Source organism: Phyllobates terribilis, unplaced genomic scaffold, assembly GCF_046119375.1.
Source record: "Phyllobates terribilis strain yellow unplaced genomic scaffold, ASM4611937v1 Scaffold_7910__1_contigs__length_34376, whole genome shotgun sequence".
In the NCBI taxonomy this organism is placed as follows: Eukaryota; Metazoa; Chordata; class Amphibia; order Anura; family Dendrobatidae; genus Phyllobates; species Phyllobates terribilis.
Genome location: NW_027370650.1, coordinates 21,369 through 34,377, shown reverse-complemented (window position 1 = coordinate 34,377; position 13,009 = coordinate 21,369). Strand labels below are relative to the sequence as shown.

The 13,009-nt window shown below is 46.2% G+C and overlaps 2 protein-coding genes and 1 long non-coding RNA gene across 4 annotated transcripts in view; 1 reads left to right on the top strand and 2 right to left on the bottom strand.

Annotated features, from left to right (window-relative positions):
• Positions 1-175: 175 nt before the first annotated feature.
• LOC141252022 (uncharacterized) overlaps positions 176-13,009 on the top strand; it is a 30,809-nt gene continuing 17,975 nt past the window's right edge. The window contains exons 1-2 of the long non-coding RNA XR_012313500.1: positions 176-557; positions 2,699-2,837. This is a non-coding gene — a long non-coding RNA (uncharacterized lncRNA). The remainder of the gene's footprint in view (positions 558-2,698; positions 2,838-13,009) is intronic.
• LOC141252020 (uncharacterized) lies at positions 718-5,718 on the bottom strand. 2 transcript variants are annotated; one of them, XM_073670443.1, is made up of 3 exons: positions 5,571-5,718; positions 5,036-5,211; positions 718-2,469 (listed from the first exon to the last, which is right to left on the bottom strand). In XM_073670443.1, exons 1-3 carry the CDS (start codon positions 5,613-5,615, stop codon positions 846-848), a joined length of 1,845 nt encoding a protein of 614 aa, XP_073526544.1. In that variant the 5' UTR covers positions 5,616-5,718; the 3' UTR covers positions 718-845. The 2 variants fall into 2 exon arrangements, with proteins under 2 accessions (XP_073526544.1, XP_073526545.1); XM_073670444.1 differs by lacking the exons at positions 5,036-5,211; positions 5,571-5,718 and adding an exon at positions 2,678-2,762.
• The window catches only part of LOC141252021 (uncharacterized), a 28,619-nt gene continuing 21,328 nt past the window's right edge, over positions 5,719-13,009 (bottom strand). Inside the window, exons 7-8 of the transcript XR_012313499.1 lie at positions 5,944-6,039; positions 5,719-5,810 (exon numbers count right to left, since the gene is read on the bottom strand). The gene's annotated coding sequence lies outside the window, so the exon portion shown is untranslated. The remainder of the gene's footprint in view (positions 5,811-5,943; positions 6,040-13,009) is intronic.

The window sequence follows — 13,009 nt, the reverse complement described above, 5'->3', positions numbered from 1 at the left end:
ATACTTTTGGGTGGGCAGGGGGGGTCAGGGCATAAAAAAAAATAAAAGTCAGTCATTGGATTTGAATAAATTTTCATAAAGCCAAATTTTACATACCTGTATCATTATTCCAAGACCTATTAAAGTGTATATTGTTCATGTGATAAACCCTTTACTGTTTTTGTTTGTAGCGAATATGTTAATGTGCAACAGATATTATACACACACACATAATATGCATATATAAATAGAATAGTAAACAACTATTTCAAGCCACTTAAAGTGGTAAAGTGCAAAGAAAAAGAAATCCAACTCGTAAATATTAAATTAAAATTAGTTCCATCAAGTTTGCTATAACCTAAGGTCAGCATTGGAAGACAGTATGATTATTTAACAGACATTTGAAGAGGAGGCCGGGCATTTGACCAGACCTTTCTATCAGCCTTGTCCAATTGTAATCTTCAAATCTACAGGAGAAGACTGATGGATGGGCCTAGTTACATGTGCTTTCACCAGCAGCCATTGCATGGAGTGGAGAACTGTGCAGTCTGTGAGGATAAAGTGTCAACTGTATAATAGTAAGTACCACAAAAATAGGTCCTCAACACATCTGATTAATCTTTATTTTATGTGCCTGACCTTATTAACTTATTCTGCAGCCACAATAGACACTGTAATACAGCAGCCATAAGAGATAAATAGTGCAAAATTTTCAATTACAACTAGTTTGCAAAATATTTTTTTCTAGGTCATAAACGTATGAATTCAAGAAAAGTAACTAGCAACTAGCCACAAAAGGTGGACAAGCTCTAAGTGTGAGATAGATATATATAATCTCTATCTATATCAAAAACACCCAACCCTACCTAAAGTAAATTTTTGTTTTTATTCTCTAGGCACATGGGACAGTAAAAGCGTTTTCTTGTTGTAACAAGTTTGTCATCTTTTTTGATATTTACACATGCTAAGTGAAACCATGATTTGCACAAGGAACATTCCACCATATGTTCATGTGCTTTGTACACGTGGCAAAGGCAGTAAGTTGTAAGAGTTAACCTTTTTTTATATATTTTCTGACGAAGCTTGGTTTCATAAGGAAATAATTCCAAACGACCCTTTTCTAGGCATAAAATTAGATGACTGCGCATCTCAGCCTGGTTAAATTCTACACTCTTTAGATCTACACCTTCGGCTAATGCCACTGCATTGGCAATTGCAAAAAGCCCACAATCATTTGCTCCATTTTGTTTCTGGCAACACATAATTGTAACATCCAGAATTTTATTACAGCCGTGGAAAAGTGGTTTGTACATTTTCAAAATTTGTTTTTTCAGAGTGTCAGAAATGGAAGAGGAGTGCAATGAGTTAAATACAGTGACCGAATTGTTGTTACATGCTGAAACTAGCCAATGTGCGCCAACATGGTGGATCTGGATGATATGGCTGCCAGTTACCAAAGGAATGTCAGAATGGGCCAACACTACTGTGTCCATCAAACCTGATACTTTAGGGCATGCTTTTATAATTAAATTCTGGCACGCATTAATTATATTATCGTCTAACCATTCTTGCTCGGTTATCAAGGCACGATCCCTGAAGCTCAATTTTATATTCTTTACAGTGACCCACACACAATCCAGCTTTTCTGTTGGGGGTGTTTGTGGGGTAGCCCCTTGTCCATCTACATTCACAGTTTCCCATACATCAGCTGTTTTATTCTCTGCCTTAGATCCTACTCTGTGAATGTCCATGTTTTTTTGTTTCCCATATTTTCTTACAGGAAGCTCCTGTATAGCTTTTGAGACTGTTATTTTTGGTGCTGGTTTCAGTGGCAAGCCACCTTCTTGGGGGATTTGTTCCCGTAATTGTAAATACAAATTACTTAATTCAACAGTGAGATGTTTCACAAAGTCTTGATTGTCCAAAAGATATACTGAGTCTATAAATCTTTTTAACACTTTGACACAATGGCGAATCAAATAGGTCAGCCGATTTCTCCTCCTAGAGGGCAATTCGTGCAGTGTTGGATCTGAACGGACACTATTTTGTGGTCTACACTCGTGTTCTTGTAAACCATTGTCACAATGCCTAGTGTTTGTGTCCACAAAACAATCACTATCCAGGATAAAAAGGGGGTTTTCAGAGTATGCTGGATTAATGTCATGCCACTGCCAATTTGCAACACGCAAAATTAAACACATGTGTTTACATGGTAGCAGAAATTTCTGCCAGTCTTTGCATGTGCAAGTGGGCCCATCCAATCCAACACAAACAGTATGCATTTTTTCTAAGTCAATTGCAGACTCGCTTTTAACTTCAAAAAGTCCCTTATCAGAGTCCAAACATTTAAGGTGTGACAAATCAAGGCCACTGTAGTAACGCTGCATTACATGGTCAATGAATCCACGAGGCCGATTTTTTAAAAACGATGGGACTTCTACGACGTATTTTCGGTAATAGTCAGAACTCGTTAAATTCATCTGTACGTATCTGTGAAAATAAAACAAGTCAGTTAAAAAAAAAAAAGCTGTTAACCTGAAGGTATAGGGTGAATTGACAGGTTAATAGGGTTTGGAAGCCGCACTGAAAGCCCTGCTGCTGTGAGTAGAGATGGGCAAACTGCTCGGTTTTACCCGGGTTTGTGAGCGGGGTTGCTTTGTTAAAGCAAACTGCTAATAACCATACTGATTATACTTACCGAGTCTGCGTTGTCTTCCAGCTCTGCTGCGGTGCTGCATCACTTTCGGGGGGAATAGTCACGTGACTGGCCACAGCCAATCACATACACTCAGAAGATAAGGGGCGGCCCAGAAGTGACGCAGCGATTCTTCACAGCAGGAAGAGAGAACGCCTACCCAGTAAGTATATTAGGTGTAGTAACTATTTGCTTGCTTTAACGGAGTAACCCCGGTCACGAACCCGGGTAAAGCCAAACAGTTCGCCCATCCCTAGCCATGAACAACTGAAGATGTTTCCTTAGCAGTGCATCAGTAAATAGTGCGCAGTGGCTGTAAACACATCCCGACACTGACTGACAGCTGGCTGTACAGTGCATCAGTAGAGAGGTTGTGGCTTCAAAATCTATCATTTGCCAATGGATGATGTGGATATTCATGTGATTAAAACAAAATTCTAATTTCATTAGTCTGCTACAACAAACAGAAAAAAAAAATAATTTGAAGTTGAAACACTCACTCTGGGGTATCTATACACCCATTTTTTGTTTTGTCATTTAAAAACAAACAAAAACAAATACAAGAACCTGTTTAATAGTAATAAATGAAGTTTTAAAACATAGCCTTCAAAAATTATGTGAAAAAAAAAAGCATTATATTTTGGACTTTTTGGTCCCATTCTTGGTTTTGCATAAAGTGGTTGTCCAATGCTTGGACTACTCCTTCTCACTCCCCATGTTCAACCCCAGAATAATAAAGCCTATACTCCCCTCTAGTGCCAGTCCGGTTCCAGTGATGTCCGAACTCGCGTTTCCATAGCCCAGGTGCCATTTTTATGACATGTGAGCTTCACAACCAATCATCACCAGTTTCCTTCTCCCCACCTTCAAATTCTTAAGTGAACTCTGCATCTGCCACCCACTTCATATCAATTGCTCCTGCATACCAAGCCAAGGAGAATGAAGGTGGAGGTGACTAGTCTCGGACCTTGCTTGTCATAACAATGTCATCTAGGCTCCAGGAAGGATCGTTCTGACATCGCTTGAACAGTGCCGGCCCAAGGGTATTTTTTTCTTTTTAGATGGGTGCGCACATGGAGAATAAGAAGTGGTTGTCCTACAAGTGGACAACCCCTTAAAGCTGGAGACACACTGGGCAAAATGCATGCGATATACTCGCAAGAGTCTCGCATGCCTCACCTGGCACGACCGCCAGCTCTCTGGACAGGAGTGTATCAGGTGCATGTGTTTCTGTAAAGCTGCTGACCCGATCCTGTCCAGAGAGCCGGTGGTCGTGCCAGTTGAGGCATGTGAGACTCGTGGGAGTATCTCACATGCATTTCACCCAGTGTGTTTCTGGCTTTAAAGCAACATTCCATGCTTTTTTTTTTTATTTATTGCACCACTGGAGTGGTGCTTTAAATTTAATTCCCCTGCCTCTTGTCTTATACTTACCCTCCCGACCCGTGGCTTCATCCTTTAAGTGCCGCGTCACTCCTATGGCAACATCTTTTGTATAGAAGTCCGAAGTAACCTCACAAGTGTTCAATGCAGTATGAGAGGCAGATCTAGGCTCTCGTAAAGATGTATTGATTTGTGACCTACAGCAACCCCATAAAAAACTGGAGCTGCTGGCAGATCCCAAATCTCCACTAACTGTAGTAACGCTGGAAACAGATGAAAACTGAGGCAGGTGAGTGTAAAGACTGGAGCCAGAGGCCTTGCATTTAAGCACCACTGTACTGTTAAAAAAAAAAAAAAAAAAGATAAATTGTGCTTTAAGTAATGGGCAACCCGAAATACGATCCATGATGCCTGAATCACAGGCAGCATAAAAGATACTGGCTACATTATATTGTAGATATCTTGGTTCATAGTAACTCTGTAAAGCATGCTGGTACCATGTGTCTTAGATGACAAGTGCTTGAAGCACGTCTGTCCACAGAAAGCTTCTGTACATCACACTTCAAAAACTGATAGGGAGAGACCTGTCAGTCATACAGAGCAGGACAGGGAGAATAGTTTGGGGAAGGACCTGCTGTTTGCACTTGTAATCTGAGACACGTGGTTCCCAGCATGCTTTTCAGAGTTACTAAGAAATGCTGCAACATCCTGGAGTAAGATAACACATCTGCAATATAATCTAGCCAGTATCATGTATGCTGCCTGCAGTTCGGGCATCATGGATCTGATGACAGGATCCCTTTAAAAAGGAATATTCAAAGATTAAATTGATTTACTAACTAGAAAAAAACCTATGTGAAAAAATGCAGGTAAATGGGAGAAGAAAACAGCTAAAAAATATTTAACACTATTGGTAAGGTTAAGTTCATGATATGTATGATTACAGGCATACACTAAAAAGTACTGAAAAGGACTTACTTTTGATACATATCTGTGAAAAATTCAAAATGCAGAACACGGATCAACTGGCTTAAATTACAGTTTTTCAGACTTGATAGATAAGAATGCTTCAAAGTCTGATGTTGCCTTTCTAGACCATTGTTGGTATTGATTCCAAATTGTTGTGTCCCAGTACGATACACATGTGCCCATTTCTTGTAAGAAAAAAAAAATCATGTTAGAGCATACTGATACGGCAAAGCAGCCCTATAAAGTAACAATTAAAAATAAAAAAATGGTGTTATGAAGACAGATTTTACTTACAAGATATAGATAACATACAGCTTGTTATGCCAAGCAAGCCTTTAACCCTGCTCTGCATATTGTAAAAACTATGTTTCTTTGTACTTGATGCAAAAAATATATGTTGTTTTGAGTAAAAATTTACTTGCCTGTGATTAGGTAGTATTTTCAATCAGATTTGAAATATTGGATATTAATATAATCATAATGACCCATAAAATAAATCTATAGTATCAATAAATCTAAAATCAAAAGATATTTGTTGGTTTACCTTTATATCCGGTAGCCATTTATGTGAGAACCACATTCTCAACATCTTATTTCTCTTCCAGACATTGCTAGATGTTAGAGTAGCCAAGGCTGTATCATGTTCTTCTCTTGAAGAAGCAAGAGCTATGCCCCGAAGCAAGGCCAGAACCTTTTTTATTTTCATGAACACCATGCACTTTTTGGTTAACCCATTCTGTCCAAGCTTTCTCCCGATGAAAGTCACACAACTTTATGTCAGCATCTAAACATAATATTTTAAAGAAAGTTACAAATTAACTAAACTATTACTTGTATCTAATATTTAAAGGGGCTGTCCTCTACTCAGCCAACCCCTTCTCAGTTTCTAAATTTACCCACAACAAAATAATACCTACATAATTTCTGGCACTGTTCCAGAGGTCAGCAATGGCTCTCCCAGTGCTTGCATGACATCCAATGTGTTCAATTAGCAACCGCTTCACTCACCCCTCCTAAGAAATCAGAAACCTGAAGTAACAGCAGTGGACACTGGATATGTCACACAATACCTCCCTGCAAGCAATGTTACAAGAGCTCCAGGAGAGACAGTGCTGAAACGGTCTCCAAGTAGTGGATAACCGTTCTAACCTATGCATGACCAAAAAAGGTCCAGAGCACCACAATAATGAAGATTTGCTTAAAAATGTGTGGGCCAGTACCCAACATTTCATTTCAAAATATCTATTTTTAAACCATTATCAATGTAACTACCTTTACTCTAAACTAACAAAACACTTATACTTATCTAGCTAACCCCCCCTTTTTTGGGGTTGAGGAGGGGGGGGGGTGGCGGCGAGGGGAGAGAGGGAATTCCTTCACTTTGTCTTGTCAAAGAACAGGATGTCACAGGAGACCAGGGTTGCAATTACATTTCTTCATCATCCCTCACCTGTACTGGAACACAATGCTATCAGGAGGAGGGGCTGCAGTTATTTACTATAGGAGTCTTGACTCTCAGCCGTCACAAGACATCCTGGATAGTGATGAGTGAACTTTGCTCGAACGTGTTTGCCCATTTCAGATTCGGCAAGAACATGGCCGATTCAGTTTGGGTTGGTCAGACCAGACCAATTTCCAAAAAAGTCAGCGAACAAAGGTTTGCTCAGTGAGTGATCGGATTAAAAAAAGCATTACTGCGTTTAAGTGATGCTTTTCTTCTACCTTCTGACTGTGTAGGATAACGGGTAGGATAGCGGGTGGGATGTGTTTGCATGTGTTTGTTGAGAGGAGGGGTGTGGGAACAGTAGTGTCAGACTATTTTTTTTCTCTTGCACGGCATTTTCTGTGTGCATGTTGCAGGTCAGCCGCCAATCAGGGCGAATAAAACATCCATAAGTTGAAGACACAAGGGCTTGTGTCATTTTATGGCTGTTTCTTTAGATACCAAAATCACGTCTGTAGGGATATAAGAAGCAGACATTTGCAGTCGCCACCATTTTCAGTGTTACTGGTTAGACACATTGCTGCTGCACTCCGTACAGCTCCATCCGCGTTACACAATTAGATAGCTAGTACTCCATCGCTTTTTAGCATTTTGTGCCGAGAACAAGTGTAATTCCTAAACCTGTGTGTGTTGCCAAAGCTGCGGTTTTTTTTGCATTCAGGAAGCGATTGCCATATCCATCAGTTTCCCCTAAAAAGGTTGAATTTGGCCTCAAACAAGTGCTTACCAAATCTGTGTGCAGAAAAGCCGAGTGGGAAATCCTGAGTAGGGATGGGTGAACTTGTGGTTTTTACCTGGGTTCGTGACTGGGGTTGCAGTGTTAAAGCAAGTTAATGGCTAATAATCAGGCTGATTATACTTACCATGTCCGCGTTATCCCGTTCAGCTGTGCCGCGACGCTGTGTCAATTCCAGGGAGAATAGTCACGTGACTTGCCACAGCCAATTACATACACCAAGATGATAAGGTGCGGCCTGGAAGTGACGGAGCGATGCGTCACACCAGGAAGAGAGAATGCGCACCCGGTAAGTATATTAACATTATTAACTATTGGCTTACTTTATCGCCGCAACCCCGGTCACGAACCCAAACAGTTTGCCCATCCCTAATCCGGAGGTCGTGGTGGAAAGGGGAAGGGGAAAAAGTTTATTGTAAAGGGGAACTAGTCTTGGTGTTGGAGGTGTATGTGGGGGTAGGTGCTACTGGTAATATTACTGAAAGCAGTAGTAACCAAACATTGGCTTATCGTCGTATCCCAAGCGAAGTGACAACTTCTGTTACTGGATGGCCTACTCCAGTCTCTGTTTGCCAGCAGCAGAGAAATACGAGTTGTGGATGAGGCCCAGAAAGAGCTTTTGCTACAGTTAATGGAAACCACTGCATCAAGTGGCCTGTCCTGTTCCTCCACCCCATCATCAAACAGTACAGTCCTCAGAGGTGGCGCCCCAATTACCCATGTGTCACACTCACAAGTCTCCAACCGCACAAATGACTGGGGAAACACAGATGACGGCTTCTGCTGAGATGTTCACACATTATATTCCATGGGCATCAGAGGTCTGCTCCAAACATACTCCAGAGGAGGAAAGCATCTGAACCGATGCCCAAAATCTTTTGCAATCTTTCTCTGGAGATAGAGGAAATTAGGTTCTAGCAGAAATCAAAACCCTGGTTGCCAGACGTTAACCCCCCGGGGTAGAGTTGATGGCGATGATGAGAGTCAGATACCTGAGGAAAACCCGCACTGTACGTTCAGAGCAGCAAGTGTAGGAGGGCGACTCATGGCGAGGAGTTGGACAACAGAGCGGATGATGAGGTTTTAGATCTGACTTGGAATGAGCCCAGAGTAACGCAGCTGACCAGCTCAGCAGAGGAGGAAAAAAGACAGATTTTGGTAAGAACTTACCTGTAAAATCCTTTTCAGCGAAGGAAGGAAGAGGGACACAGATCCATTACTAGTGGGTAGGCGGAGCTCCACAGGATAGTTCACCTCAGATTAGAAAAAAGTGACGACCGGCCCCTCCAGCTTAGACTCCTCCTACTCCCATGTCCTTCAGTCCGTACACAAGCTAAGGAAGAGCAGACAACACCAGCGGAACAACACAACCCCCTCCGAAAATTCAGAAATGCGAGAGAACAGGTTATGCATATAACAGAAAAAACACACAGTCCCAGGCACTACTCACTGGACCTGACAACTGCGATGAGCTGGCAATGCTGGAACAGAGCCCTAGATCGCCGACCCCAGCCCAGATGACCGCCATCAGAGAGGAGTCGCGCCGCATCTGGAAAACAATAATACACTTCTGCCATGGGAGGGTGCTGTGTCTCCCTTCCTTCCTTCGCTGAAAAGGATTTTACAGGTAAGGTCTTACCAAAATCCGTCTTTCAGCAGCAGAAGGGAAGGAAGGGAGACACAGATCCATTACTAGGGGGACGTCCCAAAGCAGTCCAGAACTCAAGGGTGGGAAACCGTGGCAGAATCGCCAACACCCCAACAACTTAGGCAAGCGCGCAACAAGAGCCGAAAACGAGATAAAGAGATAACCTAAAACCGCCGCCTGCAGGACCCTCCGTCCCAAGGCCGCATCGGCGGAAGCACTCACGTCCACTTTATCAAATTTAGTAAAAGTGTGAACGGAGCGCCAGGTAGCCGCCCGGCAGAGCTGCGCTGCCGAGGCCCCCTGACGAAAAGCCCACGACGAACCAACAGCTCTCGTGGAATGAGCTCGAACCTTAACCAGACAAGGCTCGCCCTTGAGCTGGTACGCCTCCAGGATAGCCGAACGTATCCACCGAGCTATAGTATCCTTGGAAGCCCGCACACCACGCCGACGACCAGCAGGAATCACAAAAAGAGTGTCCGACTTCCGAAACCCTTGCGTGATTGTAAGATAGAACTTCAACGTCCGCACCAAATCCAACGCGTGCAAGGCCCGCTCCTTTGGACTCTTCGGTTTCGGACAGAGGGAGGGCAACACAATGTCCTGATTGACGTGGAAACGCGACACCACTTTAGGCAGAAAATCGCAATGGGTACGAAGCACCACGTGATCTGAGTGGAACTCCAGAAAAGGGGGCGAGCAAGACAGTGCCGCCAACTCAGAAACCCTTCTCAAAGAGGTGACCTCCACCAGGAAGGCCACCTTCCAAGAAAGCAAGTAAAGCGTAGCTGAATCCATAGGCTCAAACGGTCCATGCTGAAGAGCCCCCAAGACTAGATTGAGCCGCCAAGGAGCCACAAACGCCCTCCGAGGCGGAAACTGACGTGCAACCCCACGAAAAAACGAATGCACATCCCTGCGCGAGGCAATAGCCTTCCGAAAAAGCACGGATAGTGCAAATACCTGACCCCGCAAGGTACCAACCGCCAGACCCTTGGCCAAACCACATTGCAGAAAAGCCAAGACGTTGGGAATGGAAAAAACCCTCGGGTTCCTTGACGATCCAGAACACCACGAATAGAAGGCCTCCCAAGTTCTGTGATAAATGCTAGTCGTAGCTGGACCTCTGGCCGCCCGCAAGGTGGCAATGACCTCGGCCGAAAACCCCCGACGGGTCAAGATCTCGGTCTCAAGTGCCACGCCGTCAAACGAAGTGACTTCAGGTCCGGATGGCGAATGGGCCCTTGGGTTAACAGGTCCGGGCGAAGAGGCAGTGGAAACGGAGGCGCCGCCAGAAGAGACCAGCATTAAATACCACGCCCTCCGCGGCCAATCCGGCGCCACCAAAATCGCCAAAATTCGTTCGAGTTTGATCTGCCGGATCACCAGAGGAAGCAAGGATACCGGCGGAAACATGTAGATCAGCTCGAAATGGTCCCACGGGGCTACTAGAGTATCTACCGCCACAGCCTCCGGGTCCCTGTACCTGGACGTGAACGTCGGAATCCTGGCGTTCAGCCTGGATGCCATCAAGTCCACTTGGGGAGTCCCCCAGCGGGAGCACAGCAGTGCAAAAACTTCCGGATGAAGACTCCATTCTCCGGGATCCACCTGCTCGCGACTGAGGAAGTCCGCCGTGATATTCAGCACTCCTGGGATGTGAATCGCGGAGATGGCTGGAACCCTGGACTCTGCCCATACCAGGATCCGAGAGACCTCCATCATGAGTCTGGAACTCCTCGTCCCTCCCTGATGGTTGATATACGCGACAGCTGTCGCATTGTCCGTCTGAATCCGGACCGGCAGACCGCTCAAAGGGACTGTCCAATGTCGGAGGCAGAGAAATATTGCTCTCAACTCCAGGATGTTGATAGGCAGAGACGACTCCTCTGACGACCAGACCCCCTGAACCCAGAGATCGTTCCAAACCCCCCCCAGCCAGTCAGGCTGGCATCGGTGGTAATGACCGACCACCGTGGGAGGAGGAAGGATTTCCCCAGGGATAAAGCCTCCGGACGTAACCACCATCCAAGAGACTCTCGCACCCTGCGGGAGATACCGACAGCGATCCAGCGAAGCCGCCAATCGATCCCAACGGGTCAGAATAAGATTTTGGAGACCCCAGGAATGAAATTGTGCAAACGGTACCGCTTCCATTGCCGCCACCATCAGACCCAGAAGGCGCATACACTTCCGAAGGGACATTGCCATCGCCAACCTCATAGCCTGGACATTGTGACGAAGGTTCGCTTGTTTGTCCGGAGGCAGGGACACCACTGCCCATACCGTGTCGAAAAGCATCCCCAAGAACAGGATTGACTGCGACGACTCCAATGACGACTTCTTCCAATTGACCAGCCACCCGAAGTCCTCCAGGTGCTGAAGGGAGAGATCGCGAGCTGTCACCGCCACCTCCGCTGTGGGCGACACAATTAACAGGTCGTCCAGGTAGGGGAGAATCGTAACTCCTTGCCTTCGATGGAGCGCCATGAGCGGCGCCAGAATCTTTATAAAAACCCTGGGCGCCGAGGCCAACCCGAATGGTAGGGCCACAAACTGGTAATGGGCCTGACCTATGGCGAAACGCAGGAAGCGCTGGTGAGCCCTGCCGATAGGGACATGCAAATAGGCGTTGCGGATGTCGATTGACACCAAGAAATAGTACTGTGACAGGGCCGCCACGACAGAGCGAAGAGACTCCATACGGAATTTCCGGGTACGAACATGAAAATTCAATTCTTTGAGGTCCAGAATGGGGCGAAACTTGTCCTCCTTTTTGGGGACCACAAAAAGGTTGGAGTAAAACCCCCTTCCCCGGTCCTCCGGCGGAACCGGAACCACCACACCCTGCTGCAGAAGAGAGTCGACCTCCCGCAGCAGTCAGCTTGGGCTTGGACGGGATGTGAGACTGACGAAACCTGTCCGGGGGTCGAGAATGAAACTATGAAATAGCCTGCCGACATAACCCGCGTCACCCAGGTGTCCGATACGTGGGACGCCCAAACCGACCCAAATTGTAGCAGATGACCTCCCACCCGAGAGCCCTCGAGTGGGTTCCTGGCGTCAGTCCGCCTTAGCGTGCTTTTTGTCAACCTCCCGTTTGTCCTGACGGAAATGTTTCCAGGGTGTACTGTATTTCTGGGTTGTCTTTCTGGAAGACGAGGGACGACCCGATCTCCAAGAGGGCTGACCGAACCGTCCCCTGGGCCGAAAGTACCGACAACCACTACCGGCACTTGACTTGCCAGATGTAGAAGCCGCTGCTTTCCGCTGCGGCAAAGCCGTATCCTTGTCCTTGGCCATCAGCTCCGTGAGGTCCGAACCAAAAAGCTGACCGCCCTTGTACGTCAGACTCCACAAACCTTGTTTGGATACTGCGTCTCCAGTCCACTGTTTAAGCCACAGTGCTCTCCTGACTGTGATGGCCGAGGATTGAGCCCTGGACAGAACCGAAGTAGTATCCCGCACTGCGTCCCTGCCATATCGGGCCGCCTCTTCCAACAGCTGGAAGAGCCTTTCCACCTCAGACAGCGGAGTCCCATCTTGCCACGCCGTCCGCAGCTGATCCAACCACCGCAGAGAAGCCTCACCAGCCCACATGGCCCCCAAGGCCGCTCGGAATCCATGACCCGCGGCCTCGTAGATGGACTTCGCCGCTAACTCTGTCCTTCTGTCCAAAGGTTCCTGTAGACTCGCCTTCCCTTTAAACAGGAAGCAAAGAAGATTTGCTCAGCTGAGACAATGGTACGTCCACTTCAGGAGAGGGAACCCAATTAGCGATAGTCTCCGTGGAGCAGGGATACGGGGCATCAAAAAACCGCATCTCCTGGAAGCGTTTATCCGGACACAGGAGTTCCTTCTCCACCGCCTCGTTAAGTTCATCGTGCGCCGGCAGCGTCGAACGAGCCCGACGCGACTCCTGATACAGCCGGGCCGACTTGCCAGGGAGCCTCGTCACCTCTTCAGACAGCTGTAACGCCTCCCGCATAGCCCCAATAAAAGAGTCCACGCGGCCCGAAAGAGAAGCAGAGCGACCCTGCCGATCCTCTTCATCAGAATCTGAGATCTCACCAGCAGAGTTTGTCGGTGATTCCG